At 45.9% G+C, this 17,763-nt stretch overlaps 1 protein-coding gene across 3 annotated transcripts in view; it reads right to left on the reverse strand.

Moving 5' to 3' along the window:
- IGF1R (insulin like growth factor 1 receptor) overlaps positions 1 to 17,763 on the reverse strand; it is a 310,805-nt gene that overhangs the window by 21,269 nt on the left and 271,773 nt on the right. For all 3 annotated transcript variants that reach the window (XM_023254966.2, XM_045058873.1, XM_023254968.2), the window contains exons 14-19: positions 15,913 to 16,015; positions 15,068 to 15,138; positions 10,432 to 10,661; positions 10,009 to 10,119; positions 5,911 to 6,070; positions 1,757 to 1,886 (exon numbers count right to left, since the gene is read on the reverse strand). In XM_023254966.2, the coding sequence (XP_023110734.1) occupies positions 1,757 to 1,886; positions 5,911 to 6,070; positions 10,009 to 10,119; positions 10,432 to 10,661; positions 15,068 to 15,138; positions 15,913 to 16,015 (805 nt within the window). The remainder of the gene's footprint in view (positions 1 to 1,756; positions 1,887 to 5,910; positions 6,071 to 10,008; positions 10,120 to 10,431; positions 10,662 to 15,067; positions 15,139 to 15,912; positions 16,016 to 17,763) is intronic.

Consider the following 17,763-nt stretch of genomic DNA (forward strand, 5'->3'; position numbering starts at 1 on the left):
AAGCCTAACCACTAGCTGTCAAAGAGGCCATGGGTGGGATGTGGGGGCTGGACACAACCTTGGGAGTGCCTCCCAAACCAAAGACGCTGAGGTCTCTTTGACACAGTCAAATACAATTCTCTGTATCTCTATCTAGAGTTTCAACTATTTGGGAACACCCTGTTTTGTGCTATTGAATACAATCTAAGGTGACTCCCATTCCTTTGACAGGGAGGGCTTGAGATCCTAGGCAGCTGAGGAGCCTTCCATATTCACCAAGTCCTGGCCTACCCTACCCATGTTACCCTCAAAGGCTGTGTTACAAAAAAAAAAAAAAAAAAAAAAGAATTTAAAGCACTGTTAATGCCTGAACACTGAACGGAATGATTATCAAATAGACACTCTTGTTTACATACACATCTTACTCATGCATAATGTCGACGCCGTCGAGTGGGAGAAAACTGGCATCGAACCCCCTGCATGTCCCTCTGTTGCTGCTGCTGGTGGCATTCGTTGCTAACCAGGGTTTGGGCAAAATTAGCCTGTGAGATATTAATAACTCTAGTTTTATCTTCTCATCCTGACTCTGCTGTCCCTGGCTCGCACGGTTTTCTCTTTTATTGTACTACAAGCTGACCTCAGAGCTTTGGGAGGTATAGAGGCTACAATAATCAGATGCATGAACAGACCTTCTCTCCCCATCATCTCTACATCTAAAAATGGTGGTGAGCACTTTGATTTGACAGCAAAGAGCTAACTATCTTGGACAGGCCGACTGCAAAAACAGATCTCGTACGTGAACTCGAGAAGCAATCACGCTTTGCCGGGTCGTATTCAAATGCTATTTCCAATTTGCACCTGTCTTCGTAGTGAGATCCAAGGCCCTTGAACTATGAAAGGTTCACGAGGTTAAAAAAAAAAAAAAAATGATGTCGGTCACTATTTAAATAGCTCCTCTATGTGGTCGTCCAGACAGTTGAGTAAACAACTCCCATTTCCGTAACACACCAGCAACGGGACCTCCCGAGAGGACAGCCAAGAAACTAGTTGACGTTCTAGGAGGTAGATGTGCCAGGGCCTCAGCCTGCCAAGGACCTCAGTTGTATTTCAGAACCTGGCCTCCTCTCCACAGTGTTGCTGAGGTATCACAGGAAACAGCACTACTGAGAGTCCTCTGTACTCCTCAGCTAAGCTTTCTACCCCAAGATACGTTATTGTGAAGGGAGACATTGTGCTTTCTACCTCATCCCTGGGTCCACAATGGTGAAGTCCTTTGAAAAAGGGCAGACAGCAGATGGGACCAATGAGAGAACACATCCAGACTCACAAGCTTTGGGTGTGAACAAAGGAATGTCTGCAATCCGGAGTTGTAATTAGGTGAGGCAGCCGCACACACACCACGTTATCTATTTATTGGGAAAGATGGAATGAGGGCAGGTGGCCAGGGGAGAGGTGAAGTTTTCGGACACGTCCCGGCCCCTGGTGGTCTGTCTCTCAAGGGCTCCTCGCCACTTACTGAGTACTTAAGGACTGCAAGAAATGTGGGTCTCACAAATTCTTTAGAGCCCACAAATGCCCGCTGTCCTCAGCTAGCCCACTGACAACAGGAGCCCTTCAACCGTGCAGGACTATGGCCCACACAGTGCTTGGCCAAAGCTGGAAACGGGGTAACGATGAATAGAGACCAGTAGAAACATAAAGCCCTCGAGACAGAGCCAGTGGGATCTGTGGAAGCTGGAGGGCTCTGGGCTCACATTACAGAAGGAGACTCTCATACCAGACGTCAGAGTGAGTGGTGAAGACCCCATCCTTGAGGGACTCGGGTGACATCCAGCGCACAGGCAGCAGCCCCTTCCCTCCTTTCCGGTAATAGTCTGTCTCGTAGATATCTCTCGTCATACCGAAATCTGTAAGGTGGAGAGAAGGCACGAGAGTGACGCACTTTGAGCAGCTCTCAGGGCGGAAGCAAAGATGTCCCATCACAGCTGTGGGGCACCCACGGGTGAGCCACACTCTCAGGAGGCTGGGTATCAGCATTTACAATTGTATAAGGCAGAATCGATAAGGGATGACTGATCGATTAATCCTGTGACAAGTAAATACCAATGAATGTCTGCTTCAAATAGGTTTACAATTTGAGTCCTTTGAAAAAAAAAAGTTGGGGCCCCTGAGGGGGCTCAGTTGGTGACGCATCCGGTCAGCTCAGGTCATGATCTCATGGTTTGTGGGTCGAAGCCCCACGTCGGGCTCTGTGCCGACAGCTCAGAGCCTGGAGCCTGCTTCGGATTCTGTGTCTCCCTCTCTCTGCCCCTCCCCCGCTCACACTCTGTCTCTGTCTCTCTTTCCCTCTCAAAAATAAACAAACATTCAAAAAATTAATAAAAATAAAAAAATTTAATTTCATTCCAAATAAAGAAACAGATAAATAAAAAAGTTAATTCCTTTATTCATTTAAAGTGAGAAGCAGTTTATAAATTACCAAGTCTCCCACTTTATCAAGAAAATATTCACGTGTAGACCAAAGGTCATTTACATGTGGTTTTAGAACCTGGTGAAATAAATAAGAGCATTCTGACTCTTACTTACTTGGTAGCACTGCCCCACTGCCAGAGGAAATAAAATAGTTTTACTGCTTAATAAGGGGGAAAATATTGAAAGTACCAATTCACGGGGAAAGAAAAGTACACAGTAAGATGCTAGGAGATGCTATTTACTAGGCCCCTGAAGCTATTACCCAATAATGTTTTTCAACATAATGCTCCTACTCGTTTTTGAAAATTTGTTCCATTTTCCATGTCTCTAGAAGATGTCACATAATTATGTTTGATGGCAGGCCTGCTTTATAATCCTAAATTATCGCTTCTTTGTCAGATTTTGATTTTCCACTCAATCACCCAACCTTTTCTTACAGGGACTCTTCCGTTTCCTTCCCCAGGAGAAAGGGCTGCTCTCCTTTCTAAAATGTTCATTCATGTCTCTAACTGTGCCACAAAGTGGTTAGGCTACAAAGCAAACACAGGGAATAAAGTTCCTTGCACGTTAACCAACACAATTTACTTGTACTGAGCTGAGGGGTCAACAGCTGCCTCTGGTGAAATTACTTGTCATGTTTGTACTCCATGAGACACCCGGCATTGGGAAAACAGATCTTTCGAACCCAAGTGAGGAATAAAAACCAAGTGTTGGAACCCTATCTCAGAATTAATCTAGTGACATGCAGAGGAGAGGACTTGTCTTTACTTGCACAAAAAGGAGAAAAAAAAAAAAAAAAAGAAATCTCAGAAAAAGAACACAAGCTATTTCTTCCACAGCACAAAAGAAAAACTCCAAATGTTAGTGAGAAAAACTGCAAGTACAAAGGTCACTGTAAATGTGCCACTGGGTTAAATGGCAAATATGGTCCTTGCTGATTTGGACTTCAAATGGCAAGTGGCCCGACAAGAGCTCTCCCACCGTGATGTGAAACCGGAAAGCAGTTAGCATGAGCTGAGCTCCTGCGTGTGCCAGGAAGCGGGTGTGGGAAGCAGGATGCTGGTGGCCCCAGAAACTGACATCTACTGGGGACCTGCCCTGTGCCAGGTGTGTGCTTGGAGCTGTCCCGTGCCCAGTCCTGCCCACCATCTCGTGGGTCTGCTCTATCAGCATCCCCATTTCCGAGGGAAAGAAACTGAGGCTCAGAACTTAAGGCACTAGTCCCAAGTCTCATCTGCTAGCGGCAGAACCAGGATTTAAGCTCAGGGCTTCCCGGTTCTGTAGCGCTGGGGAAGGAGGGCTGCCTGGCATCTCCATGGGAATAATCTGAGTCTTCATGGAAAAGGGGAAGGAACGAAAAGGGAAGGGGAAGGGAGCAGGGAGCACAAAGAAAGCCCAGACAGCGGCGAGAGAGGCTGTTTCCTAGAAACCCTGGAGCCTGTCAGCCTCCTGGGATTCAAGGGGCACCAGACGTGTGGATGCCTCAAAGGGCCAAATCCAGGGACATACTGGTAGCTCATGAATGAGTAGTTCTGATGATATGGCTCTATGATATGGCTCCATTCATCATCTCTGTTTCCTCCAAATGAAAAATAAAGACACTAACCCCTAATTGGATAACTATTCTAGAGGGGATACTCCTCATTCACAACTAAAGGATCGAAATATTTCATTCAAAATCATAGCTAAAGAAAAAATATACTGCTAAAGAAAGATGAGCATTTCCATAACAGATAGTTCAAGAGCTAGAAAAAGGTTAAATTTATTTTACTTTATTTTTTTTCAGTACTTTGAATATATCGTTCCACTCCCTTCTGGCCTATAAAGTTTCTGCTGAAAAATCAGCTTATAGTCTTATGGGGTTTCCCTTGTATGTAATTGTTTTCTTTTCTCTTGCTGCTTTTAAAACTTTATCACTACCTTTTGCCATTTTAATTATTATGTCTCTTGGTGTGGACCTCCTTGGTTGATTTTATTGGGGGCTCTCACTGCTTCCTGAGTCTATTTCCTTCTACAGATTAGGGAAGTTTCCAGCTATTATTTCCTCAAATAAATTTTCTCTCTCTTCTCCTTCTGGGATCTCTATAATGTGAATGCTGTTATGCTTGATGGTGTTGCTGAGTTCCCTTAACCTATCCTTCTTTTATAATTCTCTTATCTTTTTCCTGTTCTGTTTGGTTGCTTTCCATTACTCCCTCTTCCAGTTCAGGGATCAGTTCTTCTGCTTCCTCTTCTATTGATTCCCTCTAGTGTATCTTTAATTTTGGTTACTAAGTTCTTCATCTCTGTCTGATTGGTTCTTTGGCATATTTCCTGTCTCTTTGTTGAAGGTCTCAGTGAGATCCTCTACTCTTTTCTCAAGTCCCGTGAGTATCTTTACGACCATTACTTTGATTTCTCTATCAGGCATATTGCCTACCTCTGGTTGGTTCAGCTCTTTTGCTGTGATTTTGTGCTAGTTTTTCAATTGGGACATAGTCCTCTGTCCCCTCATTTTGTCTAACTCTCTGTGTCTGTTTCTATGTGTTAGCAAAGTCAGCTACATCAAGGAGGTTAATTTTAAATGGATTTTGGATGTAAAGTGTCCTCTGCAGTTTCTCAGAATAAATACTTGATGTTTTTCTGAGCCATCGTCATCTCATAATGGGAAGGTAAGGGTTCTGGTAAAAGTAGGTAGCTTTCCTGAGTAGCCCTGAGGTTGTAAGTGTTTTTATCAGGATTAAGAGATCAAAGCAAAACCCAAACCTAAAGGCTAAAATGAATTTCTAACCAGCACCAGAAATGCAACCCAATCCCCCCTTTTTTGGTGTTTCAGTGGGTGGTGGCAACAAGGGGTCTAACCAGCAGGTTGATCAGCTAAGCGTTATAATACACAGGTCGAGAGCTTAGAGGTTGACCAACTTGGGTGTGAACCCCAATAAGCAGTGATCTTCCCTCACCTGAGTGATTGCACCTCCCTGTCACTGTTACTGCTCTATGCAGGGGCTTCACCGTTGGGGGCCTCACATCTTAGAAACCTCCATGGACTGCTGAGAGGGCAAAACTCCTTTCAAGCCAGAAACATTGGAGGAAATGTTGGTAGTTTATATGGCAACTTTTACTCCCAAGTCAAAATCACCTGAGGACATGGCCTCAATTATTTCTGTAACCAAGGCTTAGAACTCTTCTGCCAAAAAATGCCCCAAATGCCAGGAGAGGCTACCTCAGAGACCATGGCCTCAGCTCATCCTCGTCCACTGCCTGTTCTGCTGTGCCCACATGTGCTATAGGGATTTGAGCCAGCCCAGTCAGGTTTGTGATTGACTATCACTTGGAGACAACCAAGTTATTCCCAAGTACAAGACTCTGTACTCATGGGATGCACTGGAAAACCTCTTCACAGGTGGGTGAATGCCAGCTCAGTCTCTGAAATGTGTGTGAGTTTAGCTCCTGCTCAGACCTGGGAAGCTAAGAACACACCTCCGATTTTGACCGTGAAATCTTCAGCCACCATGCAGTTCCGGGCAGCAAGGTCCCTGTGGACAAACTTGTTGGCGTTGAGGTATGCCATGCCGTCTGCAATCTCTCCAGCCATCTGGATCATCTTGCTTAGGCTTGGAGGTGCTAGGACTGGATTATTCTGTTGGAGATAAAAAAAAAAAAAATTCACGTGAGAATTTAGGAGTGTCCCCCACCCTAATTCTTCCAGGGTGTGCAAATCCATCGTTGTTCAATCTGAGCACCACAGGTCAGTCTGCTAAGAAACAGGACTTGCTCAGAAGGAACATGTTATTATGGAGACCATAGCATCTGCTTCGCGGTAAAGTCATGCGCTTGCCCGCTGACCACATCACACAGAGTTGCAGAGAGAAACGCTAATTAGCACAACTTGGGACCAGCATTTTCTATTTTGGGTAGGGCAAAAATTATTTAAAGTGAAACTAACAATTTCAGATATTAAGATTTCTTGATTACTCAAGTTTTTATTAGTTTATATGTTCCTTTTCTGTCTATAACCAAAGTGCAGGTGAAAGGAGCGAGAGAATATTACAAAGGCTGTGTGGAAATAAGTAAATGTGTTTCCCAAATGGACACTGTATGCTTTATTTCCCATGTGAGCATCGTTATCAAGCATCTGATCTTTTTCTTTCTCTTAAATTTCATCTAAAGTACAAAAGTATCAGGACTAACGTTTTCACTTCACAACGTGGCACTCCTTGGGTTGTTGTTTTCTGTGGGCACCAAGGAAAACAGGCACTCGCCAATTAATTTAAGTCCAGATGAAGCATATTCTGGAGGGGGATCAATGTAAAACAGGGACACGTAACATGATAAGCATTTCCTCTTTGTAGAGGAGGGCTTTGGAATTAAAGAGAATAATTAACCTCAGAATAATAAAAAATCCATTTAGAAAAAAGCTTATATAAAACATGTGCCAAAATCTCTCCATCCTAAAAAAAAAAAAAAATACAGAGCAAATCAGCCCGCCACAGTTTAGATACTAACCACCTCTTGCTTGTGCTGTGCGATAGAGTTTACCTCAGTTTCCCTGACTACAGAGCATCTGTTACAACACTGCAAAGCCACATTGCTCTGACAGGTCCCAAAGCGCCACCTTCCCGGCTCAAACCCTGGGTGCCAGGGGAAGAGCATGCCTGGGTGGGGTCACTGCCGGAAGCATGAGCTGGGACCACACATGGAAAGTGCCTGCCAGTGCCTGGCCAGGGTCTGTGCTCAGTGGATGTTGGCTTTGCCCAGGGATGTGCTGGTTTCTGCTGAAAGCTGCCTTCTAGAAGCAGTATAACAACCCTCCAAAGCACTTGTGGGTTAGTTCCCTACACATGACGTATGTTTACATTCTGAAGAGACTATCAAGACAGTCTCTGGTGGTTTAAAATACTTATCACGGAGTTTCCTGGGGGAAGTGACATGATGTCCCCAAGGGTAAGCCCAAACCAGCACTTTCTTTTTACATGGGAGTCTCCTTTAGACAAGCTTTTCTGTCTCAGGACCCACCGTTGCCTTTTAAGCTTTCTAGGGCTTTAGATGTGCATGGTATGCTAGGAAATCTGCAGGTGAACTGTTAAGTTGATGCTCATAATACTTAAGCTGTGGAGTATTAAGTATATGTGTTTACTGGAAGTGGTCATTTATGGGCGCCTGGGTGGTTCAGCCAGTGAAGCGTCTGACTTCAGTTCAGGTCATGATCTCACGGTTCGTGAGTTTGAGCCCCGCATCGGGCTGTGTGCTGACAGCTCAGAGCCTGGAGCCTGCTTTGGATTCTGTGTCTCCCTCTCTCTCTCTCTGCCCCTCCCCTGCTTGCACCCTGTCTCTCTCTCTCCCTCAAAAATACACATTAAAATTTTTAAGAAAAAAGAAGTGGTCATTCATAGTTAACATGAAGGACAGAATCAATAAAAGGAATCTGATTATACATATTGGAAGAGAGGGCTGACATTTGATCAGTTCGTGGTGCCACACTGCCATTCTTTCAGGCGTTTCAGAGAGCGGAAATCTTTAATCTGCTTCGAGCTACTGAAGGCATGTATACACAAACACCCACATTTAGCAAAGTAAATGAGCAAATCTTAACTTGGGGAGAAGATGCCAAATAGAGTATAATGAATCTGCAGGACAAGCATACATATTTTTATCCTTGACCTGAGTTAGAAAGAACAAGTTTAAATCTGACACATCTAAAAGTGAATTTGAGATCTGGAAAAGGGACTTTCAGAAACCTTCTTGTCCAACCATCTTATTTTACACACGAGGACACTGAGGTGCGGAGGCCCGAAGCAGCTGCCTGAGGACGGCAGACAGCTTGCAGCAAAGCCGGGACGGAGACTACGTGTTTCCAAACGTTTATTCTGTGCCTGAAATCGGGGACGCAGGGAATGAGCGTTTCATACTTTTCGGATGTCTGCATGAATCTGATAAGAAATACACTGCCGTGTCTTGGGCCACCTATCTGATGAAGCTTTTCTCCCTCATGCTGGCTTGTGTATTACAGAAGTGGGGCAGTTTACGATCCAGGGGACCTGGGGAGCCACACTGTAGAGCAGAGGGTGGGTGTGTGTTGTAAATCATCCTGCTCAGGGCCTTGGGCCACACTTGGCCTCGTAACCCTCAGAGAACCACAAGGACAATCATCTGCTGTGAATGGAGGAAGCCACGTGCAAACAGGTGCTCAGAACTAAAATTTAAGGAACAACTACTTGGGAGATAATTAAGTTGTAGATGAAAAGAAAACCAAAGATTAGGCTCAAACAGGGAAAGGCTGTAGAGATTCAAAAGGGAAGTATTCTGGGAATACAAGCAGATGCAAAGCCTGCTTACCACAGAGCAAAGTCAGGGTGAAAGTGAGGCCTTCAGACCCACCGAGGGGGCCGAATGAAAGGCAGATGTTGCTGGTATTATTTGTAAGTATTTATCTACGAGTTTATTCTTAGAGTGACTCACTTGGAGTCATGCTTCCATATGCTAAAAAGCTGCCTTGTGGGTTCATGCCACAGACGGGGAGACACCACAGTGACTAATGAAAAATTGCAGAGGACTTCAGCAGGTTTACAAGTTGAAGCTCATAACACAAATTGGTCTTTTCTACTAGACTAAGCAGACACTGTGCAGCTGAGGCGATTATCATTCTGCCTCAGGATCAAGCCTGACATGTGGATGCAGAGTTCGAGAAAACAGGGCCTCCCGGTCTCAAAGGCTCAGACTGTTGACAGCCTGGGGGAAGGGACGTGTGTGGGGAGGGGGCTTGTGAATAAGGGGGCATCTATGTGTACAGAGCCGGGTGGGAAACCACACCAGCAACAAGAATCACATCAACCTAACATTGAACTCTGACAGGCGTTTACTCAAAGACTGCCTGCCACAAACACGGACCCTGAACTGGCAGCGCTCGGAGCCTGGGAGGAAAAGCTGAACACGATGGGGTGGAAGGGGAATCCACTTGGAGGACCATAGAAGAGAGAGTTGGTGCTAGGGGAGCAGTCATGGAGGGTTCCTGCCTTCCGGGCAGGGGAGCAGGGAAGGCTTCAGGGAGGAAGCTGTGCAGAAGCAGGGAGAAGTCAGGGAGCACCTGCGGCGGAGGAGGGAACTAGAGGGGGGCGGAATGCAGAACAGGAGCACAGAGGGGTTAAGTAGAAGGGTATCTGAGAAATGGCAAGGGGCTCCCACAAAAGCTCGAGGTCTCTCTCTAGTCGGGGACATCTTTCATACAAAGGACCTGTAACCAAGCATGCAGCAAGAAACATTCAATGTTGAAAAGTAAGCAGGTTTAAAGACACAGGGGTGCCTGGTGGCTCCGTTGGTTGGGTATCTGACTTCGGCTCAGGTCATGATCTCACGGTTTGCGAGTTTGACCCCGGGTTGGGCTCTGTGCTGACAGCTTGGAGCCGGAAGCCTGCTTCCCGTTCTGTGTCTCCCCTTCTCTCTGCCCCTCCCCCGCTCACACTCAAAAAAAAATTTTTTTAAATAAAAAAAATAAACACAATATCTTCTGGGGGGGGTGTGGTGGGAAGATGCTAAAGAAAGAACAGGTAACGTATGAAGTCCGTGAAAACCAAAACTGACCTCTATTTCTGGCCTCAGAGACCTGAGATAACTTTTGAGATCGCCCCGCGTCATCAGTTCCATGATGACCAGCGTCGGCTGGCCCTGGGACACGACGCCCAGCAACCGCACCTGGGAGGAATGACAGAGAGAAGGACTCAGAGGGTGAGGGTTGCTCGTTGACAGTCCCCATCTAGGCTGCTAGAACAGTCTGTGACCTGCAGAGCCCAGACGTGCGGGCCACAGGGCCCCCACTGGCCGGGGTCTACACCACAGCCAGAGCCGCTAGTGCACAGGTGTCTAAGGGCCAACAGTGAGGTGACGGGGAACTCTGGAAGGCGGGGTGAGACACCAAACCCCCAAGTGATGCCACTGACACTCTGGGGGGCCCCACTGAGGTGTTCTCCCTGCGTCAGTTTCTGGCTTCTCAGGGCATTCTCTTACCACATGGTGACAATTGAACTCCTTCATCACTGAAGCCTCGTTGAGAAATTCAATCCTTTCACGCATGCTCGCGGCCTCGTTCACCGTTTTGATGGCCACCCTGGTTTCGGGCTCATCTTTAACCACGCCTTTGGCAACTCCTTCGTAGACCATCCCAAACGAGCCCTGCCCCAGCTCTCGGCTCATGGTGATTTTCTCCCGAGCAACCTCCCACTCATCAGGTACATACACTGGAGAAGAAGAAACCAGAACCGAAACAGGTAAGGCAGGGAGCCCCTGGGCAGAAGATGCTTTTGGGGGAAACCAGAATACAAGATGCCACTTCCTGAAGTCCACAGAGAACATCAGGAAACAGTGACACGGCTTGTCCTGAAATTTCTGCAAGACAGCTATACAGTCACACACTGGTATTTCAAGTCTTCAAGGATTCTGAGATAATTTTAGGATCCTAACAGCACACAAGAACCACAAAGGAATCCAATTTGAGATGCGCTAAGTATAGAATTCACAACAGGCTTCAAAGACTTAGTACGAAAAAAAATCACGCAAATATTTCAATAGTTTTTAGACTGACTACCTATTTAAATTGATAATACTTTGGACATACCAGGTTAAATAACATGTATCATGAACACTTTTTCACTTCTTTTTTTTAATGTTTTTTCATGTTATAGAGAGAGAGAGCATGAGTGGGGAAGGGGCAGAGAGAGAGGGGAGGACAGAGGATCTGAAGTGGGCTCTTCACTGACAGCAGTGAGCCTGATGTGGGGCTTGAACTCACGGATTGTGAGATCGTGACCTAAGTGAAGTGGGATTTCAATTGACTGAGCCACGGCAGGTGCCCCTCACCTGTTTCTTTTATACTTTTTTAAACGTGGTTATTAGAAAAACTTATGGTTACATATGGGACTGGCCTTCTATTTCTATTGGTAGCACTATTCTAGCTTAGACAAGTGTCTCCAGCCTCACCAAAGCCCCTGGCGTGTCTATACAGGAACAGAAGCTGCTGAACTCTGGCACCAAGGACCATCAGTGGTGAGCAAGGTGGAGGGACAGCTGGTGAGCACAGGGGTCTCCCCAGGGCCCTGGCCTGAGCTCCATGAACTCAGGGACCACCCACAACTGGGTTGAGGGGCTGGGAGGTGGGACATGGTAAGACAGAGCCTGAACATGACTTCTCCAGCCAAGGCTTTCAGTCAATCTGGTTTAAGAAAACAAAGAAGTAATTCCAGGCAGGCAGGAAGGAGAAACAAAGAGGAAAAGGGAGAAGGGAGAAGGGAGGTAAGAAAGAAAAGAAAACAATACAGAGGATCCATCCCACAACTCAGATGGGCAGAATGAAAAAGAAAAAGAAAAAAACAACCGCAACCTGTTCCATGAGCTCCCTAAGAAATTTCAGTTATAAGGACATCCTTCTAATGCTGTGTGTGCTTCTGTCCTTGCCGGAGAGGGGGATTCCCAGCAGGCTCCACTGTATACCAGGAAGGGGTCCCGGCTCAGAAATGCAGGACTGGGGAGCTGCGATGGCATCTGTGTTTGCTTGTATGCTTTTGGACGTTAACCTTGCGCTTACGGCTGGATGTGGGAGAAGCAGGGGCTGGCAGCTGGATTCCAACACCACTGGGTCTCCTGTACTTTCATGTCTGGAAGGAAAGACGTCTATAAATTAGGCCCAGGAGATCCCACCAACTTACGCCACTGAGGAGTGTCCAATATGGCCTGTGTTCATCAATCTAGAATTTTCTCTCATACGCACTTTTGTATTTCCCATTGCATATGTAGTTTAGGAATTTCGTAAACGGGAGTCTACCTTCTATGTGGCTTAGATGTCATACGGCCCCTAAGAAGAGGCTGAGGCTTGCTTAGGAGAGTCAGTATGCAAGACAAGCCAGTAGATAAGACTCTTCACGATACCCCTCAGAAAGTATAGAGAAACCGCCTGTATCCGTTTATCTCTGAAAATCCGGGCTTGCTTTTAATCAGAATTAACTCCGTAGCACACCATAAAACACGGAGTTAAAACCAATCCCATTCCTTCCTTGGGAGGTCCCTGAAGTCAATACTTGCAATCTCTTTCTCTAAATTCAACCCAGCAGCTCTGACTCGAGCCAGCAGGTCCTAAGCCCCGCCAGCCGGCAACGGGTTATGTGCACAATGTTATCAGCACTTCCCTAGCGGGGATTTTCGGTATATTCTGGAGAATGGTGACGTGCAGAATAGCTTCTGGAGAAAGAAGTTTTTAAAGCATTTTCGAACTGCAATGTCATTCTGTCGCCCCTCGAGGAGACTAACTATAAGGTGCTTGTCAAATGGCCGAATAAATTAAGTTCAAATGAGGTGACCGTGTTCCTACCTGTTGTTGGCCTGGGTGACAATGCGTTGGGTTTTTATTTTATTTTTAAAGGCGAATCAAGGCATATTATGAAAGTAGTTCTGGAAAGATATAAAATTTGTATTCAAATCACCATTAGAGTCTGATATTATTGTATTAATGCTCTTTCTAAGCTTCCTGGACACTTCATAGTCAAAACGACAAAATGCCAGTCTTCTGTGCTTTATTTCAAAGCAGAGCAAATTCTCTGGAATAGCCTTATTCCACCTCTACAGAGAAGGAAAGGGGCCTTGCATTTCCTAATAAATTCCATTAAGTGTGTGATGACTCCTTACCTTATCTGACTTAAAAAAAAAAAGCTGTTAATTACATAAGCAATGCATAAAAATCTTTTTGCTTTTTTTTTTTAATAAAGAAAAAGATACTTTCCACAAGTAACTACTATTTTAAATTTGGTGTGTATCCTTCCAGAATGCTCTCTATGTCTTATATACATACATACATCAAAGGAGTATAGAAATATGTGTGTGTGTACGTGTGTATGTATATGTACACACATACCTACATGCCTATTAAAAATACAGCTTTGTGGGGCACCTGGCTGGCTTAGTTGTTTAGGCGTCCCACTCTTGATTTCGGCTCAGGTCACGATCTCACAGTTCACGGGGTCAAGCCCTGCATCAGGCTCTGTGCTGACAGTGTGGAGCCTGCTTGAGATTCTCTCTCCCTCTCTCTCTCTCTGCCCCTCCCCTGCCCGTTCTTTCTCAAAATAAAAATAAAATAAAGACATTAAAAAATACAACTTGGTGAGACTTCTATAGAATCAGGAAGAATGTCCTTATTCTGCACTTGATTCCCATTCAGGGGAGGCTGCTTTTGATCGGCTTTGCTGTAAACAGAACTGGATTAGAAATTATTAGAGAAATCATAACAAAACTTTACACATTTATATAGTGCTTTTAAAGCGTCAGTGTGTTTTCTTATGTTTTCCATTTACTCAGGGTAATCGATCAGAATAATCACGACTCCATTTCACACATCCTGCACACCAACTTTCACTTCACCTGAAGCAAGAAGGAGGCACACACGGTTTCTAAACACACCTCCCTGAGTTCATGTACTCATTCGTTCATCTGGTGGACCCAAGCCAGCTCCTCCTGTGGGTCAGCTTCCCTGCGGTCGACAAGATGCCAGAGACCATGTCATCCTGACTTCTCAACCACCTAGTATGCACATGTGTCCTCTGAACCTCATCGCCTCACCTACAGACAGGCGGGCATTAGAAAAGCCACCTTACCGGGACACAGGGATCAAAGGGAACAGCGTTCGTAAAAGCCCCCGGCAAGTGCCAGTATCACTAGACCCCAGGACGAGTGCCCGGCCTGGACTTACTTACAAAGGTTTGGATTCAAGCACAATAGGGAGAAGAGACAGTAAATAAGGAAAAAACGAAATAACCATCGAATAGAACCCAACTGCCAAGTCAGACCTCAGTCACTTAACTAAATGGACCTCATGAGTTATTACCCAAGGGTATGTGAATGGGCCGTGAGGGTATAAGTCATAGGAGCCTGGTCAGGAGGGAATGAGCAGAAAAACTCTAAGACAGAAAAATGCAGAGAAGCCATGAGTGATCAAAGACTGTCATAGCGATAGAAACTCAGGCTGAAACAGGTTTAAAGGAACTATTTGGTCAGCTGCAGCGTATCCTCTGACTAGATGTCAACAATTAAACAACTTTTGTCATCCTAGCATAAAATCTCAGGCAATTAAGTAAATTGACAACTGTGCTGACCAGTTGTCTCTGAAGACTGTTTTTCTTTGGGGGCATTCCATACAGTCCCAGAATTTTCGACATATTCAGTGAACTGCTAAAAACTTTGATTTAAAAGAGAAAGGGGGCGGGGGCACCTGGGTGACTCAGTCCAGTAAGCGTCTGACTTTGGCTCAGGTCACGATCTCACGGTTTGTGAGCTCAAGCCCCGCGATGAGCTCTGCGCTGACAGCTCAGAGCCTGCTTGGGATTCTCTCTCTCTCTCTCTCTCTCTCTCTCTCTCTCTCTCTCTCCCTTCCTCCCTCCCTCCCTCTGCCCCTCCCCTACTCGCTCTTTCTCTCTCTCTCTCAAAATAAATTAACTTAAAAAAAATAATAAAAATTTAAAGAAAGTGTTAACGACGACATAGTTGAAGCCAAAGTTACGTCAAATAACGCAAACCTCTTCTCCCTAAATTAGCCGCACTCCTGAAAGCTCCCCAGTCTGGGACCTGACTGGGTCCAGGCAGTGCCCGGAGCTTAGCTGCTTACCATCTGCGGCACTGAAGTACTCTGGGTTCACCGAAGCATACAGCACTCCATTCCCCAGCCTGCTGTTATTTCTGTAAGAAGGAAAAAATTCAGGTTAAAAAAAACCCGACGTGCACACATCTCATCTTTGCTCTATCAGCTTTATTTATCCCGTTTTAAGTGTCAGGAGGAAGGGAGCAAGGGGCACCTACTGCCTGCAGACCCTCACCCACACTCCCCCATCTGGCCTGGGGCCGAAGACATCTGCTAACAGGGCTCTGGGCTTCCTCAGTGGTCTTGGATGAAAGCCTCGTAAGAAACATTTGTTTCTTGGGGCGCCCGGGTGGCTCCGTCGATTGGGCGTCCGACTTTGGCTCAGGGTCATGATCTCATGGTTCATGAGTTCAAGCCCCACCTCTGGTTCTGCGCTGTCCCCACAGAGCCCACTTCAGATCCTCTGTCTGTCCTCCCCTCTCTGCCACTCCCCTACTTTTGCTCTTCCCCAAATTAAGAAAAAAACAAAAAACCAAAACAAACAACTGTTTCTTTACTTCATTGGAAATTGAAAGGTCTACTGGATAGAAAAGGCTGGGACACCGGGTTTGGAAAATCTCTGCATAAGCAGCGGTATCTGAGGGTGCAACCAGCAAGGGGACAAACCCTACCGGCCCGAGATATATTTTCTGTTGTCACTGACTCGTTAGGAAACGTTCCCTTTTCCTGTGAAGAGCAGTGATTGGAAAATCAGGTTTCCTGACCCATGGGGTATTTCCTCAAAATCCTCAAATCGCGTACCTGAACTCAGGTTCAAATCATCAGAGCACACAGCCACAAAAAGTGTGTGAGCTTTTCCTGGAGGCTCTCACCTTTTTCTGTGGAAGACGTACAACATGATAACCAGTCCCCCCACTATCAGCAGGACGGCAACAGGCAGAGCGATGATCAGGTGGATGAAATTTTCATATGTTACTGCCGAGACAAGGGAAATGATAAAATATCACTGGGTGAACAAGCTGGTCCTCTTTTTTTTTTTTAAGCTGGAAATATGAAAAAAAAAAAATCCCCCCAAATTCCTTGACTGCCCTATCACAAACTAGGAATTCTGAAGATAAATGGTATTGGATAGGACAAGCAAAAACCCCTGAGTTATCTGGGGGGGAGGGGGGGTGGAGATAAAATAAGTGTGTACTGAGGAGTACAGTCATTTTTAAAGTACAGTGCATTCCTGGGGCACCCGGGTGTTGAGCTCAAGTGGTTAAGCATCTGACTTTGGCTCAGGTCATGATCTCATGGTTTGTGAGTTTGAGCTCCACATTGGGCTCTCTGCTGTCAGTACAGAGCCTGCTTCAGATCTTCTGCCCCCTCTCTCTGCCCTTCCCCCACTCATGTGCTATCTTTCTACTAAAAATAAGTAAATATTTTTTTTTTTAAAAAGTACAGTGTATTCTGAAATAACAGTTCAAATGGTGGGCTCGAGTGAAATAATATTTGTATGCAATTCAATGACTGTTAATGTATACATATATATATAAATAAATTTGCTAAAATAAAATGAATAGATTTTTACATAAATAGTGCTCAAGTGGTACTGATGCTTGTTTTTATTTAAGAAGAATTTTTTTTAATGTTTATTTATTTTTGTGAGAGAGAGAGATAGAGACAGAACGCAAGCCGAGGAGGGGCACAGAGAGAAAGACACAGGATCTGAAGCAGGCTCCAGGTTCTGAGCTGTCAGTACACAGCCCGATGTGGGGCTTGAACCCACGAACTATAAGATCATGACCTGAGCCGAAGTCGAATGCTTAACCAACTGAGCCACCCAGGTGCCCCCTTTTTTTCCCCTAAGGTAATTTTTTCAAATGTTTATTTATTTTGAGAGAAAGAGACAGAGAAAGTGCGTGTGTGTGAGCAGGTGGGGGGTAGAGAGAAAGGGAGAGACAGAATCCCAGGCAGGCTCCTCACTGTTAGTGCAGAGACCAACTCGGGGCTGGCTCCCATGAACTGTGAGATCATGACCTGAGCTGAAGTCAAGAGTCAGACATTTGACTGAGCCACCTGGGTGCCTTGACCTTTATCTGTTAAGACAGTTTCACAGACAATTAAAAAGAAAACAAAAACAAAACAACCCCCCCCCCAAAAAACCACAACTAACTCGATGGCACCCCTTGCCGAAATTGCTCTGAATTCTCCCCAAATGTTTGGGTCTAATTACAAGCTTGACCGAAACACCTGCTCCTCACTGTCACCAGCCCTCATATGACAGGAGCCAGGCTGGACACTGGGGATGCTGACGCATACTCTGGAAGATTCTCCTGGATGCGGGAGATGAGTGTGTCCACAGGTAGCACAAGAACCGAAAAAAGTGGGCTGCACACACTGCAGGGATGCAGAGAGGAAGGGAGAGGCGAGAAGGGAGCCAGGGGGAAGCCTTCCAAGTGCAGAGGAGCGGCTGGAAAGGATACCGGAGACTGGTTCCCAAGGGGCCTGTTCAAGCTGAGCAGTTTGAACCTCACTCTGCAGATGAAAGGCAGCCGGTGTGAGTTCTCAGGCCCCGCAGTGAACCGATCAGATTTGTGTCTGGAGAGATGGCTGTGCGTGAGGCCAGCCTGCAGCGGGCTGGCAGCATGGAGGAGGCACTGCGGGTCCTGGAGGGGCTGGGCCAGGGGGCGGGGACGTTGGTTTGTGCTGCGTTATCTAGCCCAGACCTCACAAAGAGA

The sequence above is a fragment of the Felis catus genome, chromosome B3 (genome assembly GCF_018350175.1).
Source record: "Felis catus isolate Fca126 chromosome B3, F.catus_Fca126_mat1.0, whole genome shotgun sequence".
Lineage (NCBI taxonomy): Eukaryota > Metazoa > Chordata > Mammalia > Carnivora > Felidae > Felis > Felis catus.